We start from the raw sequence: 24,480 nt of genomic DNA, 5'->3' as shown, positions 1-24,480 counted from the left end.
ATATTCACGTGCACTTTATATTCTTATAAGACACATTCTTTATGTCTTTCAACTTGTCATCTTTCAAGTACACATCCATTATGACTCCTTGTCCTATCTCCTTTCTCTCATATCCATAAAAACTAATTATATTAAAAGCTATCATAACAATGTTCACATCACTCATCTCATAACTCCTTTATTATTTTTGTCCTTTTGTGAAAACTTTTCTTACGATAAATTGTTTCACCTTTCTACTTAGTTTATGAGAACTCATACTTTTCATTAGTTAAAATCGAATGACTATTTTTTGTTGTTCTTTTACCTTTTTCTAAAAAATCTAGTTTCTATATTCTCACGTAAATTTTTTTTACTATATCATTTGATATATCATAGATTATGTACACTCTATTATATCTCACGTAAAACTTTACTATATCATCTGTTATATCATAGCCTGACGAACTATCTATTATCATCTCTTCATGCTTTACATATTTTACAAAAAGTATCATAAAAACACATTATACTTCATATTTTTTATTCTCATTAGTACCTTTAGTACTTTCTCTCTCTCTCATACGAATTGAGCCTCCATTCTTGTCAATTCTTGTTTGTGACTCCTTCACTAGTTTAAAACTTAACTTTATTCTCTAATAACTATGAACTTCCTCAAGTCGAGTTTCTTTAAGAATATGTTTATCAAATAAACAATAATTCATATCAATCATAACTTTATGTCTTTCATCAATCATGTTTTTTTTTACTTCTTTATCCTACACAAAATCCATATATGTCATCTCACTTCTCTCTATGACAACTCACACTCCTTCCACGCATATCCACAAAAATGATTCTTATATAAGCAATTATTACTCTTCACTCATAAATATTTCTTTGTCTCCTCATTTCATCTCTCGAATACATTTTTTTTATATTTTAGATTTTTGAATCCGACTCCTCCATGTCTATTCTTATTTTTTAATCTATCATTTATCAATTCTTATATACTTTTGACTCTTTCTCCTTTTTGTCTCATCATCTCTCTTACCACTAGTCAAAGTCAAAGTGTGTCCTTCTCATATCTACGTATACTCATAAAAATTACAAATATGAAAACACATTAATCATGAAACATTTTTTAAGGCATTCTTTTCTTTAAAAATGTCATATCTTTCAAAGTACACATCACATGATCACCCTATGACCTATTTCCATAAAAAAAAATATTTCTATATTAAATAAGCAATCATGTCATTTCTTTCCATCCGTGACCATGCCTCTCTCTTACATTGTATATCTCTCTAAAATCGAGAATCATTAAAGTCTTGTATCCAAGCAAAACTTTATTTATTCTAATTCTACTCTATGTCATATCTAAATCAAGTAAATGTTGTCCTTTATAACCTTTCTCTCTTCTCTACATATTCGTATCATCTTTTTATATCTTTCACTCTCCTTTCACGCTTATCTATATATATAAATGAAAACTATTATTGCCTCTCACTCATACCCCATGGGTTGTCCTATTCTAAACTCTTCATTCACGAATTTAGAATACCTCCAAATAAAGTAAAAAGTTGCTTGTTTTATTAGGCCATTATTTTCAAAAATCATTCACTCTTTTTACTTCAACATGTCACCCCATACTCTATTAATGGCTTCTCTCACTAGTCGATAAACTCACCCATAGTAAAATCTATATATATATACTATATATTTCAATACTATGTCCTTCTCAACCTAATATAATACACTATCCTCAAACATTGATTTGATTTGTCATTCACAAGTCTCTTAACTTACTCCTCACGGATTTCCTTATTTGACTAAAATCTAAAAATCACTCACTTCCAATGTCATCCAAAACCTATCAAAATTATTTTCATTTCCTCTATTTAATGGATTGGTTCATCACACACCAATTCCACTCGTATCTATCTATCATCCTTCAAATTATTACCCACTTCAAACTCGCCCTTCTTAGTCCTCCTTTTTCCTTACAAACTCTTGCAATGGCCTCTTCCTCCTCTAACAATGTGATTACCGCAACAGATCTAAGGTATCCAAACTTGTTTCACAATTACAACTTACTATGCTCTCGCCCCATTCATGAAGGTAAATTGGTTAACTTTGACGACTTCATGCTCTTTGACTTAGACACCTATCTTCCTGAACTCAAACCTCTACTAGGATCTTCATCCCCAGCTGCCTATTATCCCGAACTAGTTCGACTGTTTTATACCAACTTCTCTACTGATCATGAACAAACCACAATCACCAGCAAAGTCCGAGGAAAGCTGATGATTTTCGATGCTTCCGACCTAGGTAGAATTCTAAACCTACCTTCCACCGGTACCGACCTTAACACCATAGTACCAATCGAACGATCGGTACTTCGAAAAATACTTCTCTGCACCAACTGCTACCAACTTCCATGGCACATGAGGAATCTCCAACCTCATGCTCAACTACTTGCCCAGATTCTTCTCCACAACATCTATCCCAAGCTTCCCCGCCAGGGATTAGTTCCTCGAAAAATCTCTCTTCTTATCTACGCAATTTTTTCTTCTCTTGCGATAAACTGGTCATCCATTCTTTTCGCTCTTTTTATTCGTTATCAAAAATTCGAACCTCTTCTTTTTGGGCGTTTCATAACTCCCATTCTCAAATACTTCAAAGTACCACTTCACAACGAAGTCATCCTCCGTCCATCTCAGGTCCTCGATGATACCACCTTCAATCTAAGGTCCCTGCACATGCCCGGCTCTGATGAAGCAGATCCAACATCCTCCTTCAATTACTTTTCTGCTATGATGGATATCGAGCACTCTCAGGATCGTATCCTTCGTAATCAAGCCCTGTTGCAGCAGACTCGCAAGCGGAATCGTGCCGACCGAACACATTCACCTCCTCCACCTTCGAGATAAACTCATTTTTTTTGGTCTGTAATAACTTTTAATTACTTTTAGACTGTAATATTTGGTCTGTAATAACTCTCTTACTCTGATCCCTTCCTTTTTGTCCATGACAAAGGGGGAGAAAACTTGTCTCCATTATTGGAGAAATACTCTCTTTAAACCTTTTTTTTCAAATATTTTATCATATTATTATTTCTATGCATAATGTCTTTTTGACAGGGGGAGCATATTTTGTCATCATCAAAAAGGGGGAGAATGTTGAGAAACTCTGTTTTGATGTCACATAATATGATACACTGTCTCATTTGATTTTATATGATATGATAATATGTCCTCTTGAAAAATGTTATATTATGACTGAATATGTTTTGCCATAAATCTAACGAGTATTTGATGCAAGGATATCTCACCCAATAAGGATGGAGACTTCCTGTTCAAGTACAAATATGGTGCAATCATACTCCTTGAAGAAAAAGCTTGATGAGCCATGCATTCCTAAAGTTCAAATGAAGAGATCGGCTACCTCAAGATGAAGACTTCTTTCTTCTTTAGAGTCATATGTAACAGAACCTTCAGGAACTTGCATATTGCATATTACATACTCATTCATAAACACTATATCATAAAAGTATACGATAGTTTCAAAAAGCTCCTTTTTGAAAACCAATAATTTTACCTTCTTACAACCTTTTATGAAAAAGATATTTTGTCATATAATAATTGTACCTTACACTATATACAAGACAACATAAAAAAAAAGGAATGTAGGAAAAAGACAAAAACATAAAATCGGCTACATGGAGAAAACAAATATAATATGTTTTTGAAAAGACTCTAGTTACCTTCTTTAAAGAAATATTTCTAATATAAGAAGAAGACAAAAACATAAATCGGCTACACAAAAGAAAAACAAATAAAATATGTTTTTGAAAGGACTCTAGTTACCTTTTTGCAAAACCATAAAATGTCGACTTACTTGAAGTCATCATTCTCTTTACAAAGCATTAAATACCTCCTGTAACAAATCCTTGTTAATATCCTTCTCAAAGAATGTCGACCTTCTTTTGGTCCTCATTCTCTCTGGAGACTTTGAAAAACACAACATAAAGAAAACACTTGACATGACTATGTACAAATAAATATCTCAAAGCACTCATTGTACTTACACTCATTTAAAGCAAAGAAGTACTAATGTACCTCAAATCATTAATTAGAATAAAGACAAAACTACAACCCAACGTTCAATATACTATTGTAAGAAATAGACTTTTTACATAAAATATGTATTACCTAAAATATTACAACGACTAGTGTACCCTCTATTTTACTTTTATGGAAAAAGGCATTCTCGAATTTCTCTAAAAGATATTTTTGAAATGACATAACATTTCACATTTCAAAAAGTTACAATTCTAAAATGTAACGACTACTTTTTAAAAGCTATATAAACACACTCAAATAAACTATTCAAACAATGGAATGGAATGGACGTGTGAGCTTACAACGAGAAAAATTCCTATTCGATATTTGAAAAGAGAGCCTTGAAAAAGAAAGAGAAAAAGAAAAGAAAGAAAAGAGAAAAAGTCAAGTCCAGCTCTGTGACAAAGAGCATCCTCTGAGTGACAAACAGAACATTCTGAGAATCCTTCATTCGTGCATTCATATCATTCTGAAGGTTCTATAGGAAGTATTGTAACTCTGTTATTCACTGTATTCCTTCTTTGTTGAAAGAAGTAGACCTCTGTGAAAGAGGGTGTTGCCCTTCTCTGTTGAGAGAAGAAGACCTCTGTGAAAGAGGGTGTTGTCCTTCTCTGTTGAGAGAAGAAGACCTCTGTGGAAGAGGGTGTGCCCCTTCTCTGTTGAGAGAAGAAGACCTCTGAGAAAGAGGGTGTTGTACTATTTATCCGGTGACTCGGATGTTATAGTGGAAAGCTCAAGTGGTTTGCTTGGGGACTGGATGTAGGTCTGGATACTGACCGAACCAGTATAAATTCTGTGTTTTATGTGTTGTGCCTTATTGCCTGATTATTTTATTTTATCGATCTTTATCGTATTTCACTATTCGCCCCCCCTCTAGTGGAATTTCAAACTGTACACACATGACTATTCCATCTAATATCACACATACAAGGTTGATTTTTATATCGAATGCTTGTAAAATGCATGTTATTTCATAAATTATGTTTTAAAAGTATATCTCTACAAGTATAATGAGTTTTGTCTTGCTCAAAGGTTGACTCATGTCATGCAATGAGTTGATTCCCTGTTTACCGTAAGGGTTGACCCATGTCTACAGGAGTCTACCCCTATTCCTCGTTGTGCTTGGTCTGAGGTCGACCCCTACATCCCTTACACTCTATAGGATCAACTCCTGTAGAAAGTCGATCCCCAGCCTTTGTTAGCTTTTGCAGGTGTTGACTTCTGATCTACAAGTATTGACTCATGATATGTAGGTGTCAACCCTTGGTCTGCAGATGTCGACTCCTGATCCGCAGGTGTCGACCCCTGGTCTGCAGATGTTGACGCCTACTTTACAGGTGTGAACTCCTGATTTGTTGGTGTGGAACCCTAGTCTATTGGTGTCAACCCTTGATCTAGAGGTGTCGACTCCTAAGTTGTTATAACAACCCTTATGACTCTAGTCGTAGGTTTACGATAGTTTGAGTCAGGTAAAGGTTGTTTAATTTGCAATAAGGAACTCGAGGCATTCGCTAGGCTTCAACCTTCAGATCATCAATGAACATGCCTTGCGGATCTCAAGATAGTGATTTTTATACGCCATTTGCATGTGATTACATGATATTAAAATATATAATTATGTTCAGAGTTTCGATTCAACATTAGTTTAGAGGTGAATACACAAACTGTTTGGAGCAGGAGTCAACCCTTATTTCTTAAGAGTCGACCCCTGAAGCTTGTTGTATAGTATTGGTTGCGAAGACCCATGAGGGTTGACCGTTTTCACTAAGGGTCAACTCTTCTCAGATTTTGTTTTGATCCTTATGATGGTTTGAAGAGACCTCTTAAGAAGAGTCAACACTTCTTCTTGTTAAGTCAACTCTTTTGATTAAGAGTTGACTCTTCTTCATGATGAGTCAACTCTTTTGATTATGAGTCAAACCTTGTGCTTTGGGAATCAGCCCTTATGCATCAGAGCCGAACCTAAAACTTGGTGAGTTGACTCCTAAGTTGGAATTGCATCTCCTTTTAACTCTGGCTACATGTTTGTGATATTTTGAGCCCAAATAAAAGACAATTATAATAGTACATGTAGAACACTGATCTATTTATGAGACTGAACATGCATAATGTATAATTCAATTTACATAAAAATTACGTATGCTTGCGATTTAGTTGTCGCATATTATGACATACACTTGTTCACATATGCATGAAACTTTATACTTTAAGGTTACAAGGACATGAATGTTTATACGATGTGACATGGTTATGATTTGATGATATGCTTTTATCTTAATATACCACATGATGTGATATGTTTTGATATTGTGTGGTTCCTTAAAATTTAATGTATATTTTTGCCAAGCTTTCATAAGAGTTGTGCACATGGAAAATAGGTTTACGAGAGTTGTGCAGCATAACTGTCGAATCATTTTTTCTTTCCTGGGCACTGAATTGTCGATATTGTTATCCACTTTAAATTCAGTATAATCGTTGTTGAGTAGAATGTAATCCACCTGAACCCGAATTAAAAGATACTTTAGTTAACAATTTCAAATGATAATTTTTTTTTAATTTCCGTGTAATTTGAAAAAGAGTTAAAATTTCAAGGCATTACAGTCATCCTCAATGAACAGGGGCATCCAGAAGAAAAAGTAAATAACACGTCAGGATAGAACCGGCAGGATGTCCAGATCATCCACCCCCTGAATGATTTTCACTATTACATTAAAATTGATAAAGCTACAACTATGTGTCATCCACAAGCGTCTTCAAGTGGGGTACTTTCTTTTTTGCAAATATGCTTCATCCAAGCAAACAATACCCAATGTATCTCAAAAACATTGAATGAAATTTTAAATATAGAAAAATATAACTGTTGGTATGGCTACCTGACAGTTTCTTTCTCCATAAAAAAACAAAACAAAAAACTACTGCACCAGTTGGCTGGATGCAAATGATCCATCCTCTGAGCGCCATTGCCTTGATGAGTCAACTAAAAACAAATTTACAATTTTCTCTCTTGTGTGGGGCTCCAATGCATTGATACAAAATGAAGCAGCAGCAGGGTTTCAACCATGGAAAACAATGTCAGTTGAACATCATTGCTTTTGCCTTTCCAGTAGACCATCATCTACAAGAAGCTAAGATTGGAGGATCCCCTGACCTGTAAAGCACAAATGTATTAAGAACTCCATATGGTACTTTACAGAAATAGCAGCGTTCAGCTTTAGAGCGACCCACAATGTTTCAGTTGAAACACTACCAGCACAAGAGCTAGACATAAGCATTACAATTTACATCTTTTTTTCCCTTACAGCCAGAAGTGCGTGCATTAAAATGACAGAATTTGCTGGAAAATGACATTTTTTGGGAAAAAAGAAAATAATGTTTTAGCATGTTTGGATGATCCATAAAAACACAATCACATTGGACACTTCAATAATCGTTCCATCTAACGCAGCTGTATGGCCTATTTATGAGCTGGTACATTAAAAAAATAATCCAAGTATTTTACAGAAGCTCTTTAGAGAGCGTCTGATGATACAGTAAACAAATCTGCAAGGAGAAACAGTCAGACTCTTCCCCCTCCCGACTTTTTCTCCCCACTTTTTGAGAAAGGAGAATCCCACATTTGATACACACCCAGGCTCCATCTGAAAATGATGGACAAAAAGTGGTGCAAGTTTTCTAATATCCCATGTGCACCCTTAGGGTATGTCCGTAAACAGGAAAAAAGAAGTTTAATTTGTTTCTTCAAAAAAACAAAGAAAAATCATCCATAGAAAGAATCTGAGGGATTTGGGTCAAAATCCTTCAATTGCAACCATTTGGAAACAAGTGAGTTGTGGACAAAAGGGTATAAGGAAAATTCTTGGCTTTTGAATCTCTGACTTCAACACCAGGAAAGGAGTAGGGTAATTCAGAATTGGCCCAATGAGATCTGGGCCACAAAATCCTTTATTTCCCCTCATTTGCAAACAAGCAATTTTGGAGAATAGAGCAAGTGGAGAATTGAATTGTGCAGCTAATCCTAACAGGTTTCTCTTGTGTGGTGCCTTCCATCCTATGAAGCCCATGCTAAATGAGTAGGGAGGATTGAAAATTTTTAGTTTGAATGCTTTAATCTAGCATATGATCTTGAGCTCACATCTCTCTCTCTCTCTCTCTCTCTCTCTCTCTCTCTCTCTCTCTCTCTCTCTCATACACACTAAAATTGACTTTTAAATAGATTTTAACTGATGGATTCATTTTTTTGAATGAATACCGACCTTCATATTTAGGTCTGTGTGGTGCCATTTCTGTGTCTTCCTGCGTATAAAAACAAAAGGATCACTGATCAACATTCACAGGTTTTAGTTTGTATTTTAAACTGTGTTTTTCCTATATTCAGATATAATATTAATAGCTTGTTGCACTTTATCAGATTTGTTCAACAGCCAAGAGAGGGAGTCCACAATCTGACGTTTACATTTATTTTATATAAAAATATGTAAATGGCTGGACCACACCACGTTAAAGTGATGAGATCCAAATTTAAGCATTTTGAAACTCTCTCTCTCTCTCTCTCTCTCTCTCTCTCTCTCTCTCTCTCTCTCTCTCTCTCTCTCTCTCTCTCTCTCTCTCTCCCTTATAGTTTGGTGCAGAGCACCAGCACATTGCTAGTTTTGGAGAATGGACCAAGTGGAGAATTGAATTTTGCAGCTAATCCCAACAGGTTTCTCTCTTCTGTTCTGAGATTGGGAAATGATCTGATAGAGTATCCTATTTTCTCCAAAACGCGTCCTGGAAATTGCTTGTACAAATGCTTCCAGATGCAGCCTTAAATCCATTGCTTGTGTCAGTGCAATTAGGAAGATTGGTTTTTCATTTCTCTTAAAATATAAATATTGCACATTACTTGCTTGACCTAAGAATAAAAAGTTTAAATATAAAACTTACAAAATAATTTGCCTAAATACTGTAGGATAAATAAATCACATTACAGTTGAAAAGGTTACGTATGCATTATATAGTTTCAAACTTTCAAGCCAATGTAATTTCAAATATGTCAAGCGCATAATGGTAGAACCTGCACTGCAAAGCGAAATCCTACAGACTTGGAAACTTGTTTAATTCTAAAGAGCATAACATGAGAAGTTCGTCTTGCACTTGCCTTTTCCTTGTGTGTGTGTGTGTGTGTGTTTCCATTAGGTAGGAATGTCATAAGGCATGCTGCAGTTGAAGATTGATGACAAATTAATCATCCCTATGGAAAAGCAAAGGGAAATACACATTTTTTCAATCATACTCAAATCGGCTAAGATATTCTTTATTCTTTCTTGAAACTAGAGGTCCTAGGATTTTTCTTCAAAATATTATATTTGCAGATTCTAGGGGAATTTTAGAAGCAAACCTTGTTTTTTTTATCTCTGAGCAAGATATCTGAGAAGATGCTCATCTCCCTATTTGATGGGTACAACAACGTCCAGGTTGTGATTGAGATACCAGCCTCTAGGATATGCAAGAGCAAGGTCTTCCAAATGAAGATGCCAAGCCATAATCCTCGAGCAACTGTCAGGCAGGCCTTCCATCTGACTTTCATCTTCAACCAACTGAGCTATGAATGTGGTCTCCTGGAGAAGCAGCATAATAAATCCAAAAATTGTTAAGACTTTAAAACAAAACATAAGGTCATCTTCTGTATCTTGCATTGGATAATGCTAGAATCACACTAGAAAATTAACCCAAGGCCATGATGCCTTTGACAACCAAAACATTAGAGCAAAAAGAACAAAAAAAACAGAAAATCAATTAACACCCTGAGATGTTAGTAATATCACCATCACGAGTAAAAGATATTAAATCTTTTAGAGGTTTATAAAGGGAATTAAGTTGACACAAGCATCACTCTACTGCCTTATTTAAATAAAAAGTAGCTGAGCATGCATGAATGAGATTGTGGGAGGGTACCGATTCTTTTTCATAAAATAGAAAAATAATAGAAAAGAACAAAAGAAATGGAAAAGTGAAGAACACAGTATATTCAGAGACCTTGGAGTATCGTGATACTTCCAAAAAAGAAAATCCCCATGCTCCTGCCAAATGTGTTATGTATAATAAAAGTAGTGATACTTGACCAAAAAATAATCCAATAATCAAGATTCCATCACACCATTCTGCCAATTAGACCAAATTATGGGTTGATATGGTGATCACAAAAAACTGAGTGAGGGTTTGGAGGGAAAACAAAGGCTGGTAAACAAGCTGAATGAACTGAACACAGCTTGCTCAGGCTCCTGAGCTGGTTCATCCAAAAAAAGTTGCATGCTATGTCACAGGGATTTGGCTAGCAGGGTGCCGCACCCGCGTCAACGCGACACGGGTGGGCACCGGGTGCGGTCAACCCGACCCTAGGTGCGTTGATCTTCCGGCTGTAAAAGTATCTTCAACAAGATACCAAGAATAATATTACAATATTCTTGGAAACAAATGTGAGCACATACGCACAACAAGAACACTTGTGCACAAAGAGCACAACACAAACTCACAAATGCACAAATGCGAACCCAAAAGTCATAAGCTTCACTAAAAGAGCTTGGGCTATAATCCCACAAGCATAAACATTACAAAGGGGAGAGCCCCTTATTTATAGAATGCAAGAGGCCTTGGAGGGGCCAACAAATAGACGTTGGAGCCCCTCCAACGGTCACAATTGTGACCGTTGGAAGGGCCCAATGTCTACATGGTTGGCCCCCCCAAGACAAGTCAAAAAGAAAGAAAAGACAAAAGAAAAGAAGAAATTACATGTGCATATTCGAAATGTGAATATGCGTAAAAATAAATGAAATACCTAAACTACCCCTATGGCTAATATTGAGAAAAATACATATTTTATATATATATATATATATATATATATATATTATAAGTACTATGTATACATATACATATATAGTATATGTATATGTAGTATTTATTATATATATAAAATATGTATTGTATTACAAGATTGAGATACATAATTTAACACCCCCCCTCAAACTTAGGGCAGGATGACCGAGAGTTTGCCAAGAAGAAAGTTGAATCGCGGAGCACACAACGCTTTGGTGAAGAAATCAGCCAACTAATATTCTGACGAGACATATGAAAGATCAACGACCCCTTTGAGATACGCCTCACGAACATAGTGACAGTCCATCTCGATGTGTTTAGTCCGCTCATGAAAGGTGTGATTTTTTGCAATGTAGATTGCACTTTTGTTGTCGCAACACAGCTTGGTGGGCCCTTTTATTGTGATCCCCATGTCTTCTAGCAACTGATGGATCTATACAATTTCCATTGTAGTAGTTGTCATGGCACGGTATTCAGCTTCAGTTGAGGAAAGCGATATTTTTTGTTGCTTCTTGCACCTCCACGAAATCAGTGAGTCTCCTAAGAACACACAAAAACTAGTGGTGGAGTGACGGTTATTTGGGTCACCTCCCCAATCAGAGTCAGTATAAGCAAATAATTTTAAATCAGAAGAGGACATAAAAACTCCCTTATTTAGAGTACCTTTAATGTATCTTACGACTCGCAAGACAACACTCATGTGGACTGATATTGGTGCATGCTGAAACTCGCTTGCAGTATGCACTGCATGAGAGATATCTGGTCTGGTAATACTCAGATACATCAAAGATCCTACAAGTTGTCTGTAGGGAGTAGGATCTGAAAGAGGAACACCATCATCAATTTTCATTTTAGCTCCCACTATAACAGGAGTTTCACAAACCTTTTCATCTGTAATGTCTAACCTGTCAATGATCTCAGAAGCAAACTTAGTTTGAGATAAAAAGTACCCTCTATGAGAGTATGCTACTTCAATGCCCAAAAAATAAGTTAGAAAACCCAAATCAGACATTTCAAATTTATCTTTTAAAATTGATTTTATACTCTTAACCCCATTAGAATCACTTCCGGTAATGAGCATATCATCCACATACAACAACAAAATCACAATCCCTGCATTGGATTTTCTAACAAACAAGGCAGTGTCAGTAAAGCAAGAAGAAAATCCATTTTCCAACATTACTGAGTTAAACCTGTCATACCAAGCCTTAGGAGCTTGCTTTAGGCCATAAAGTGCTTTCCTAAGACGAAGCACTTTCCCTTTGGGAGTCTCCATTCCAGGAGGGGCATCCATATAAAATTCCTCATTTCCCATTCCTCATGCCTTTTTTAATACTCTTCAAGAGCTTTGGTTCTTTCTTCTCCATTGAGAATTTTGATTTCACCCTCGTTAACAATGGTAATTTTCGGTTCCAGTTCAAGGATTATGCCTTGCCTTGCACATAGCCCCATAGACCCTTCCCCTTTATGTGAGCCTCCATGTTCCCGGCCCAAACGTGATAGTTGGATCCATTTAGCTTAAAACCGAGGGCAAAATGAGACTCTTTTTCACCCATTAAGGAGTAAAGAGAGAGGGAGAAATACGCACCAACACAAGATTTTAAGCTCTTACTTGCACAAGATTCTTCCAAAATATTTGAGAAGCAAGCTCCACTACTTCAATCTTCAAATATTCGAAGGCACGCTTTTCGAGGTACTCGAAAAACAAATAAATCCACGATCCTTTATCACCAACGAGGCTCTGATACCATGTAAAAGTATCTTCAACAAGATACCAAAAATAATATTACAATATTCTTGGAAACAAATGTGAGCACATATGCACAACAAGAACACTTGTGCACAAAGAGCACGACACAAACTCACAAATGCACAAATGTGAACCCAAAAGTCATAAGCTTCACTAAAAGAGCTTGGGCTATAATCCCACAAGCATAAACATTACAAAGGGGAGAACCCCTTATTTATAGAATGCAAGAGGCCATGGAGGAGCCAACAAGTAGACGAAGCCCCTCCAACGGTCACAATTGTGGCCGTTGGAAGGGCCCAACGTCTACATGGTTGGGCCCCTGATGCAGAGCAAGATGAACCCGGGTCCATACAGCGTGACCCAAGCATGGGCCCAGATTTACACTCTGGGGATCGGACCCAGGCAGCGGATCCAACCCAGATATTGGTTCCCAGACATGGGGAAGAGGTCTCGCTGCGTACCAATTCTAGACGAGCACAGAGGGTACAGGACGGACGACTCCAGATCCAGCAGCACACCGAAGTGGTATCGGGTCCAGGCCGGACCCGATACCCGGATCCAGCCAAAGCCTTTAAAAACCCCTCTAGGGTTGCATGCACAGAACGAAGAATAGAAAAATCGCTGCAGCTTTGCCTTTCGTTGTTTTCCCTTTTGTTCCTTTTCCAATAGACTTTTGCCTTTGATTATTCCTTTTTTTCTGTTGTTTTCATTGTTGCTTTTCACGCCCTGTCAGTTCTTGCATTTCCAATTATTCATCGTTGTTTAGTGGAAGTTCCATTGAAAATAAAAAAAGAAACAATACAACACCACGTTTTGGGTGGTTGTTTTCCTCTTATCACTGCACATCGTACGTTCGTGAGCAGCGTGCCAGCCATCTCAGCAAACAGGAGCATTGCAGCCGACCTTCCACACGGCATCAGTTGGTAGGTCTGCCCAGTGACAGTCCCTTAACGTGGTTGTTTGGGGATTCTCACGTGACAGCAAAGAGCAGCTACATCAGATTCAAAATATCGTGAAGGCTTCATCGTGCCCTCTCTGCATCAAATGGTATCAGAGCCACGAGCATCCTCCACCGCCGACAGCATGCCACCAAACGTGAGGAACGATCCGGCGAAGGGAAGGGACCAAGAGGACACTGGCAGCGACGGTCAAATGTTGCGTATGATGGAGATGATGACTCGAATGGACGAAAATCTGTTGTGTGTCAGTCGGGACATGGCCAGCATGTCAAAACGACTCGATGGGGTCGAAACTCGAATCTCGGTCATCGAGTCGCGGATGGAGCCGCACACGATGACTACACGTCAAAGGGGTTCAGGAGTGGCCGACGATGTTGTCATCCTCATTGAAGCTGCGGCAGTCGACCCAGATCAGTTGATGCACGTTCAGCCTGTACAAGACAAAGGTTTGAATTCGGCTCTCCCTCCCCAATCTGATTTGCCTCCTCCGCTCCAGACGAACCAGAGGATCCACGCAGGTATGCCGCCTCCCTCGGGTTTACACCTTTCACTGCAGTAGGCTCATGCGGCTGCATCGCTGGCCGGACCTGCCCTGCAGGACCCCAGCTTCACGCTGGGTCCTGTCTAGGGTCCAGGCCCGTGGCCGCGAGCCGCTAGGATGGCACCTCTGATTGGGTCGTGCCAGTAGGGTCCCAGCATCACGCTGGGTCGGTTGCTGATCCAGGGGTGTCGACCCGACCCGGGAAGGCGATTGTTTTTTATGATTCCGTGCGTGGGAGCAAGAAAGCAATAAATCAATGGCCGAGTCCGAACCCGAGAGGGTCCAGACCCGAGTTCACAAATACTGGACCCGGGTTTCGGGGACCACCCTTTGGGTCCCCGGGAGCGGGTCCGAGTGTCGAAACCTCTAACCCGACTTACCCAGTTGGGTTTGGTTCACGGGTCGCCCCGAACCTAACCCAACCCATTAATTTTGAACCTCAAAATGGACTCTTTACTGACCCAAACCCATATCGGGCCCGAACGAAGCTCTAGTTTGGATTTGAGCTGGGTCAGGACCAGACCCATACTCATCTAGATCATGGATCGTGTTCAAACCAGGCTTTTTACCACCACAACTTGATCCCCGATCCGACCTATCCATATCTGAGTCTGACGCGTAGCTTAAGATTAGACCCGATCCAAATACAATCGGATAATTCATCCCAGTACTACACTACCCAAACCCAGTACCCTTACCAGGCCCAAGCCTTTAACCCAACCCAAATCCAGAATCCCATACCAAACCCAATCCACTGCCCCTACCCTAATCCAACCCATAACCCAGACTTGTACTATCCAGTTCCTACCAACCTAGAGCCAGAGACCCGGCAACCCATCCCCCTTACTTTGGACCTCCTGTCATACCAGTGCCACAACGCCGGCTACAGATGGCTCCCGCTCACGGGCCAGCCAGAACGAGGCAGATTCAATAGGGACTGGCACGACTAGAGCGCTGACAACAAGTCGTCGGAATTCGTCAACCCCAGCAGCCAGGCAAACAGGACGACAGAGATGAAGCATTGTGGGATGATGACACCTTCTGGAACGAGCATCCTGCAGGAAGGGTGGAGGCCCGACAGCAAAGAGCACCAGAGCGCCCCTCCATGTATGGGGTGAAGTTGGAGCTTCTAGAGTTCCCAGGTCGGTTCGATGCGGAGCAGTTCTTCAATTGGTCATATGTCGTCCAGTTCTTCTTCGATTACCACAATGTCGTCGAGCACCGTCGTGTCTCCCTAGCCTCTACTCGGTTGAGAGTCCTAGCACAGACATGGTGGGTTGAGCTGCAAAGGTCGAGGGAGCGGCAGGGATTAGAGCACATACAGACTTGGGAAGAGATGCAGCGGTTGATGCAGTCTAAATTCGTGCCATCAGATCACGCCGAGAAAGCCTACAAGGAGTACCTGACCTTGCGTCAAGGCACCAATACTGTGGCAGATTACACTACTGAGTTCCATCGTCTTTTCCTATGAGTACAGATCGAGTAGACCACCTGCCAGCAGGTCACGAGATATATTTCTGATCTCCATCCTACTATTTCTGACGACTTCAGTTGTATCACAGTTGAATCATTGGATCAGGCAAGTAGTTATTGTAATGAGATATACGGAAAAACAAAGAGTGCGATAAGCACTTACAACATCCACCAATGGACAAACAAAAGGGATAACACCCAAATCCACAAAGAGACAACACAACATAAAAATATAAATGTCGCTTATTGAAAAGAGAGAGAGCTCTCAAGAGTGAAGAATACAAGAGGGGTCCACCCCTATATATACACAAAAAAAGGAGAGTGAGGGATGGCCTTATGGCCTTAAAAAAAGAGCCACACAGGGGGCTCCCCACAGAGTCGTTGGGGGCCCCATCGACTCCATGGTGGGGCCCCTTATGTGAGTAAAAAAACAAAAAGAAAAATAAAGTGCAAAAATAAATACAAAAGAAAGAAAAGAAAGGGAAAATAACAAGTACCCCTATCGGGTACTTGTGAAAAGACTAAAATACCCCTATTGGGTATATTAGACAATATATATATATAGATTACATGTATTTTAACACCCTCCCTCAAGCTTTACGGGGATATAACCGAAAGCTTGTTAAGGAGAAACAAAAAACGAGGAGCAGCAAGAGCTTTAGTGAAGAAGTCTGTCAACTGGTACTCGGATGTTGTAACGCCCCAAAAATCAAGGACTTGTAACTTTTTAGAATAGTTTAGAAAGCTTTGAAATCATACAATTATCAGAGTTTAAATAATACTTCAGCGGAAAATGATATTTTTAAAACCACAAGTCAATGGACCTTGAGCGCGTTACAGCGTAAACTTTCCTTTTGTCAAATCCCGCACAACCATTGAAATCAAATGGTTTACAAACAGAGTTTCAATAATTGAGAATTCATTTGTTGAAACCAAGAAGAAGCTTACTAAAACAGTTTTATTAACTCACGGTTTAATAAAAGAGAAATTTTGAAACACACTTTATACCAAATTTACCAACATGTCCTCAGGAGCGAAACGTCAGGGAAAAAGCTCTATCTTGATCTCATCACGCCATCATGCCATCGCGACAGTATTACAAATCCATTACCTGCCCATAAAATGGGTCAGTTTCACTAAAAACTGGTAGGTGCACAGACAGGACAATATTGATCATAATTAAGCAGAATAATTTAATATGTCAAATAGACAGGCAATTATATAGCAATTTAATTTCAACAGATTCACAGAGCAACTATCATGAGCACAATGCTAAAATTATTACAAGCATTTTACTAGCACAAGTAGGCTAACTATTACAAGCAAAGCACTGCACAAGAAAGTTAACTAGCAAAACACAATGCTTCATCAACCACACACCCAATTCCATAAGTATTGAACATGTTGTACCCTATAACTTTCATACGTGCATAACTGAACACATTGTGTGATCGTATTTAAATTATGTTTCGATATTAATTGGCCAAGCGGGTACGCACAAGGCACGACTCTAGAAACAGCCTAGACTGATCCGGGGGTTTATTATGCTATGTATTTTATGATAACCCGGATAGCTGACTGAGTCCGCACCTAAGGGGACGGTCGGTGACCAAGAGAGAAATCCCCGAAGCAGCATAAACAATGGATGCATCCCAAACATGGAGAGCTACCACCTAGGATAATTATGGTAGTCCCATTCCCCTAACTCCGATGACTGGGGAAGCCGAGTCTTTTGCTCGTAACTGCCATTAATGGCCTGTCCATCGAAGTTTTGTACCTTCCTGTCCTCTCTCCTGACAGGAGTCAGCGATTCGAATGAGTACATCAGGGGTAGTTAACTGAAGACCCATTCTACATACTCTAGTCTTTCGACCCACTCGAGTATCTTGCCGGTGAAGGCGAAAACATCACTTATTTAGGTGATCATAACATTTTGTTATTTGCACTCATCGAGGTTGCCACAACCTACTCATCCAATCATCGCAACGTAAGAAGACATACTTGTCAAAAAGTACGGTCGTACATGTCATAAGTACGACTACGATGAAAGGGATATGGTTCCACAAAAGAAACCCCAACAGATATTATCTGCAAAAGAATTAATACAACACAGCCTGGCAAGATAAGTTTTGAATTCACTTCAACAACATTTTTCATATTTCATGACGCAAGGTCATCTCGGATCTCTCGTCCGATCAACAAAGTACTTAACATGTTGTGCATGTCTAAAAGTACGCTATATTGAACAAGGGAGGTCTGTGGTTTCTCAAACGGAATACCCAACACCCAACTTCATAACCATTCAAAGAATATAGGAGTGCTCATTTGGCACGATTAATCCTTAAAAGCTATAATGCCACATTAAGTCATTCACACAAGACACAACACTATCAATCTTACATTCAAAATTTATCTTGGTATCGACATGTGACACTAGATTGATACATAAAGAATGGGTCCTTCAACAGAACCCCACTCATTCATATGCTCATGCCCCTAATCGGGGTTATTCGAATTGAGCCGCAACTTGAATCAAGGTTATAAAACATTTCTCCCAAGTGTGTGGACTTGGGAGGGCCAAACGTGATTTCGCCATCCTGCGAGACTTAAACATACTTTGCAAAAGTTATGCATTTTGAAGAGCACCAGGTTCGCAGAAGGAAACTCGTTTTTAGAGAACTGAAATGTACAAGCACAACTTCTAGTGTTTTGAAAACAAGTGAAATCAGGATGGGCACAAGACTACATTTATGTAGGTACATATTTACCATAAGTGTCAACATATGAAGGTTATAACATGACGACAAACAGCTCTCGGCTTGCGATGCCGCACATCGAGGGAAAAGCACATAAGTAATACACGAGGTACCAAAACCATACATTGACCACTTAGACAGGCAAACACATAAGGTCATAAGTAATACACGAGACACAAAATCGTACCTCACTCAAAGGAAACGTGCAGGCAAAAATGGATGCAAGCAAACAAGGGCATATGTATTTCAAGAAATACGAAACCACACCTCATCTCATAATCAACTTATGCAAAATAATGATCGAAGAATGAAATTGTACATCGATCCATAGGAACGAACAGGCAAGCATATATGCAAGCAATTAAGGGCATAAGTATTGCAAAAAGTACGAAACCACCTTCAACCACATAAGCAAATATGCAAATTAATACTCAAAGAGTAAAATCATACATCGACTCATAAATATGCAGTCAAGAAAATATGCAACGCAGAAGCAATATAAATCTAAGCATATCTAGCATGGGCATCTTAATTGTTTCAACTTAAATACGTTCATCAATTGCCCTTTTGTGCGACTTTACCCTACCTTGGGATGTCGTGCAACTGCGTACGCCTACGCGTGAGGATAATATGAGGGTTGAGCCGCAGAGCACGATCGAGACCTGTTGCGTAAATCTGCAAGAGTGCGAAACATTTAATTAAGCTAATCTAATTAATGGTGCGATGAGGACATGGGTAGGTTTAGGCGACAGGGACGAGCCACTGCCGAAAACAGCAAGGCGGCAGGGGCCCTCGGCTCCTTCCGACAGAACAATAAAATAGCAGGGGCTTCGGCCCCTGCCTGACGAGGAAGCGAAGGGCAGGGGCCTCTGCCCCTGCCAAACAAGGTCACGCATGGCAGGGGCATCGGCCCCTACCTGACAAAACAGCTGACAGGGGCCTCGACCCCTGCCTCACGAAGGTAACAAGTGGCAGGGACACTGGTCCCTGCGTGCCAGCTCAGAATGGCAGGGGTTTCGGCCCCTGCCAGACAGAATAATGAAGGGCAGGGGTATCGACCCCTACCCCGCAGAACAGAGAACGGCAGGGGCCTCGGCCCCCTTGCCTGAAGAACATGATATGGCAGGGGCCTTGGCCCCTGGCTGACAAAAATAGGGAATCGCAGGGGCCCCAGCCCCTGCCTGACGAATCAAGGGACAGCAAGGGCCTCGGCCCCTGCCTGCAGAACCAAACAAATGGCAGGGGCCTCGACCCCTGCCTGCCAAACCACGGAGCCGCAGGGGTGACAAGCCCCCTGCGTGCCGAGAAACAAGAGGCAGCAGGGGGGATATCCCCTGCCCTCCCAGAAGCCAAGAGGCGGCAGGGGCGAGCCCCTGCCAGCCCAGCAAAACAAAGGGCGACAGGGGCATCGCCCCTGCCAGCCGGAAAAACAGGAAACGGCAGGGGTATTGCCCCTGCTCACCGGAGATTGAGAGGAGGCAGGGGGCTAACCCCTGCCAGAGAGAGAGCTCGAGACGGGGGTGACAGGGGGCAACCGACCTCCCGTCGGTTTCCCTATCACCCACAGGGGTGAGGAGGTGCCGCAGGGGCCATTGGCCCCCCTGCCGGCACTCCGGCGAACCCCCACAAGAGAGAAGGGGACGACAGGGGCCCTGTAGGCCCCCTGTCGGGTTTCCAATGGGCAAAGAGGGAGGTGGGAGGGCGCGGCAGAGGTCGTGCGCCGCCTGCCGGCGTCCTGGCGAGGTGACAGAGAGAGATGGGAGGGGGAGGAGGAGGTGGAGGCTGCATACCTGGAAGGAGAGGAAGCGAGGTGGCTGGCGGTCGGCGGCGTGCGCAGGGAAGGAGGAGGCGTCGGTCGGGGTTGCCGGCGAGGTTGTCGCCTGCAGGGAACGAGAAGGGGGGGCGGGGCATCGTTCCTCCCCTCCCGCAATGCTCTTAAAGAGCTCGGGGAGGGGCGACAAAAGGGGAAACCCCGATGGGTTTCCCAATCGGGCCGAAGGCGCGGTGGGGGGATGCGGCGCACAGGGGGGTTTTGTTTTAAACAAAACCTCTCCTGCGTCGGGTTATGAAACCCTATCGCAGGCGGGCCCGGGTCGGGTCCGGACCCGACCCGGCCCGGGTCCGATAAATTTTTTTTTTTTTTTTTTGAAAAAACGTGGGTTTTACAGATGTGACGTAAGGTAGTGCTATGGTTCCTCTTAGGTATTCATCACGTACGTAATGGCAGTCCATCTCGATGTGCTTAGTATGCTCATGGAAGGTGTGATTGCTTGCAATATAAATTGCGCTTTTGTTGTCACAACACATCTTCGAAGGAGTAGAGATTACAATGCCCATATCACTGAGGAGACTTCTTAGCCATACAAGTTTCATGGTTGTAGTGGTCATAGCACGATATTCCGCTTCCGTTGAGAACAAGGATATTTTGTGATGCTTGCATCTCCAAGAAATCATAGAATCATCTAAGAAAACACAAAAACCCGTAGTTGAAACTGTCATTGGGATTTCCTCCCGAATCAGCATCAGTATAAGCAATTAAATTAAGTGATGAAAAGGAGGAAAGAAAAACTCCCTTAGTTATGGTGTTTTTGATGTATCTGACGATCCTTAAGACTGCACTCATGTGCACGGTTGTAGGTGCATGTTGAAACTGACTGACAGAGTGGACGGCATGAGCTATGTTTGGCCGAGTGATAGATAAGTAGGTTAGAGACCCAACAAGTTGACGGTAGGGAGTAGGCTCCTCGAGAGGTGTTCCATCTTCCAATCTTAACTTTGCATTGATGACTTCAGGGGTTTCTGTCTTCTTATCATCGGAGATACCAGACTTGGAACAAATGTCAGCAGCAAGTTTCATCTGAGAGAGAATGTACCATTGAGGAGAGTACGCCACTTCAATTCCTAAAAAATATCTTAAGAAACCAAGGTCAGACATGTCAAAATTTTCTTTTAAAACTTTCTTAATATCATTAATTCCTTGCTCATCACTTCCAGTGATGATCATATCATCAACATAAAGTAGTAGAATAACTACTGAAGACCCTGCACTTTTCACAAACAAAGCCGTGTCAGTATAACATGAACGAAAATTCAAACTTGTCATTAAATTACTAAATATATCATGTCAAGCCTTTGGAGCTTGTTTCAAACCATATAATGCCTTTTTAAGTTTGAGAATTTTATTTTTACCAATAGATACTCCTGGTGGAGGATCCATGTAAACCTTTTCATTTAATTCACCATTTAGGAATGCATTCTTAACATCTAGTTGATAGATAGGTCATTTTTTAACTGACGCAACGGCGATAAGAGTCCTAACACTAGTCATCCTAGCTACGGGTGCGAAAGTTTCTTCATAGTCTATACCGCATTCTTGAGCGTATCCTTTTGCTACTAATTGGGCTTTATAACGTTCTAATGAACCATCACTTTTAATTTTAATTACGAAGACCCATCTACATCCAATCGATCTCTTTCCAGTGGGTAATGAAGTTATTTCCCAAGTTTTTGCCTTTTCAAGGGCACTAAGCTCTAAGTTCATGGCTTCAACCCATTGGGGAATGTTTTTTGCTTCATTATAATGTGAAGGTTCATGAAATGAGTGTAACGCAATTAGACACGCTCTATACCTTGGAGTTAGAGACTCATAAGAAACAAACCTATTAGGAGGATTGGAGATTCGGCCGGATCTCCTTAAAGAGGTTTCTTCTATGTTGGACCCTTGAGAGTATTTTTCTAAGGCGCTCATTTGAGCTTGTTGACCATGCCTAACATAGGTTTGGATTGGTCTATCACTTTCATTTTCAACATTGTTAAGAGGAATATCCTCTAGGTCATTCAACGACTCATTAGAGATTTCCTCTTCTTGAGGAGTCTCATCTTCTTGGGAGAGAAGATCAAATAAGAAAGCATATTCACTTTCGTCAATATCTTTAGTTTTCATAAAACCATTTTCATTTTCCAAAAATGTTACATCTTTGGATACATAGAGTTTGTTATTTTTCAAGTCAAAACATCTAAAACCCTTTTGATTTTCTCCATATCCTAAGAAAACACATTCAATAGTTGTAGGAGATAATTTGTCTCTTTTATGTGTAAGGACAAAACATTTACACCCAAAAATTCTTAATCTATTGAAATCGGGTGTTCTTTCAAATAGTTTTTCATATGGAGATGTATTTTGTAAGAATGAAGATATCATTCTATGTATCAAGTTGAGGTTAAGGCGGCTTCGGCCCAAAAACTCTTTGGAATTTCCTTGGAAATAAGGAGTGTCCTAGTGGTTTCCATGATGTGTCTATGCTTTCTTTCGGCTAAACCATTTTGTTGAGGAGTCTTAGGACACAATCTTTGATGACAAATTCCATTTATTTCTAAATAATTTTGAAATTCATTTGATAGATATTCTCCACCCGAATCGGATCTAAGAGTAGAGATATTACTTGAAAATTGATTTTTGACTATCATATGAAATTTCTTGAAGAAGTCAAAGACTTCGGATTTTAAATTAAGAAAGTAGATCCACACATACCTAGTGTAGTCATCAATGAAAGTAACGTAATAGGAGTATCCTCCTTTAGACATGACTGGAGAAGGACCCCAAACGTCCGAATGAACTAACTCAAATGGTCTTTTGGAAACAAAAGTTCGATTTGGAAAAGGAGTGGATTTCATTTTGCCAAAAATACAACTCTTGCAAACAAAATGTTTCTCATTACAAAATTTATTTCCAAATGGAAAGGAGTACATTTTTGAGAAACTTGGATGTCCAAGTCTTTGATGCCAAATTTCAATAATTTTATCTTGGACATGATTACAAAAAGAGTTAGTGGGAAGTTTCAAGTTGCTCATGTAATAGAGATCTCCCCTCCTATGGTCTTGCCCAATCTGCTTCCCGGACTGGAGATCCTGTATAGAGCAATCCTTAGTTGAGAAGGAGATTTCACATCCATGATCACATATTTGAGCAACAAATAGGAGATTTAAATTAAGTTGAGGTACCACTCTCACGTTTGGCACAAAGAAATCTTTGGAAAAATTTAAAGTTCCAAAACTTTTTACTTGTAAAGATGTACCATCGACAGTTGAAACATAGGAGTTTTTAAAGTTATTACACAAATCGGAAAGCTCATTTTCAAGAGGGGTCATATGAAAGGAAGCTCCAGAATCAAGGATCCAAGAAGACATACCTGAAGGAGAGGAAAAAGCTATGACGGCACCCGAGGTTGATGGCAAGGTTTTAAAACCCGTGACTCGAAACTCGACTCGTTATTTATTGACTCGTGACTCGGCGGGTCAACTCGGTGACTCGGACCGGGTTTTGTTAACTTTTGATTTTAAAAGAAAAACAATATATAATTTGTCTGAAACCATGTTTTTGAGTAAACATAGTCTCCAAATGTATGTAAGAATATAAAAACAACTGCAAAGAGCTATAGAGGTTTGCTTGAATAATTGAATTTGATATCTATACAAGCACTTTGACTAATTCATGACTTGAATTAGAGGATTTGGTCACCATGAGTTCAGTCTGCTACTACCTAAGGTTCCTAAAATGGCCAATCATATATGCTAGCTTGTTTTAAAAGTTTTAATTCCCTCTCTAACAAATCCATAAATGTAAAACAGGGATATATGTGCATATTGAAAGTTTACAGAATGCCCAATATCAACATAAATAAGCAATTTTCTCTCATGTATAAAACTATGCAGGAAATATATTAATGGCACAACTATAAAAAGACTACTAATATTTGAATATGTACAATGCTTGTTCACATAACAAATGGATGATGAAACCTAAATGTGACTTCCCATAAGCACAGTGGACCCGCCATATATAGTGAGAATCATTTCTTTAAAATATTTTGCTAGAATAAGTTGATAACACAAGGTGAACAGTAGTTCGAACAACATGGTGATTTTATTCTATGGATTTAAATGCTTTTTTATCTTTAAATGATTTTTATTTTCTTTTTTATACAAAATTTGGGGGTAACCCTTGTTAAAATATATGTACTTATATATTTCGAAACTGTAATTTGAA

General features: G+C 39.9%; 1 protein-coding gene across 2 annotated transcripts in view; it reads right to left on the bottom strand.

The window, feature by feature from the left end:
• Nucleotides 1–6,914: 6,914 nt before the first annotated feature.
• The window catches only part of LOC149848815 (putative beta-1,4-xylosyltransferase IRX9H), a 66,833-nt gene continuing 49,267 nt past the window's right edge, over nt 6,915–24,480 (bottom strand). Inside the window, exons 3-4 of one of the 2 annotated variants that reach the window (XM_089997585.1) lie at nt 9,478–9,697; nt 6,915–7,248 (exon numbers count right to left, since the gene is read on the bottom strand). In XM_089997585.1, the coding sequence (XP_089853711.1) occupies nt 9,527–9,697 (171 nt within the window). In that variant the 3' untranslated portion in view covers nt 6,915–7,248; nt 9,478–9,526. Of the gene's footprint in view, nt 7,249–8,376; nt 8,394–9,477; nt 9,698–24,480 lie in introns of those variants that run through there. The other variant, XM_089997593.1, reaches the window with a different exon arrangement.

Source organism: Nuphar pumila, chromosome 1 (genome assembly GCF_984573655.1).
Source record: "Nuphar pumila chromosome 1, dmNupPumi1.hap1.1, whole genome shotgun sequence".
Taxonomy (NCBI): Eukaryota; Viridiplantae; Streptophyta; class Magnoliopsida; order Nymphaeales; family Nymphaeaceae; genus Nuphar; species Nuphar pumila.
The sequence above is the reverse complement of the archived record's forward strand: the minus strand, read 5'-3'. Positions and strand labels throughout refer to the sequence as shown.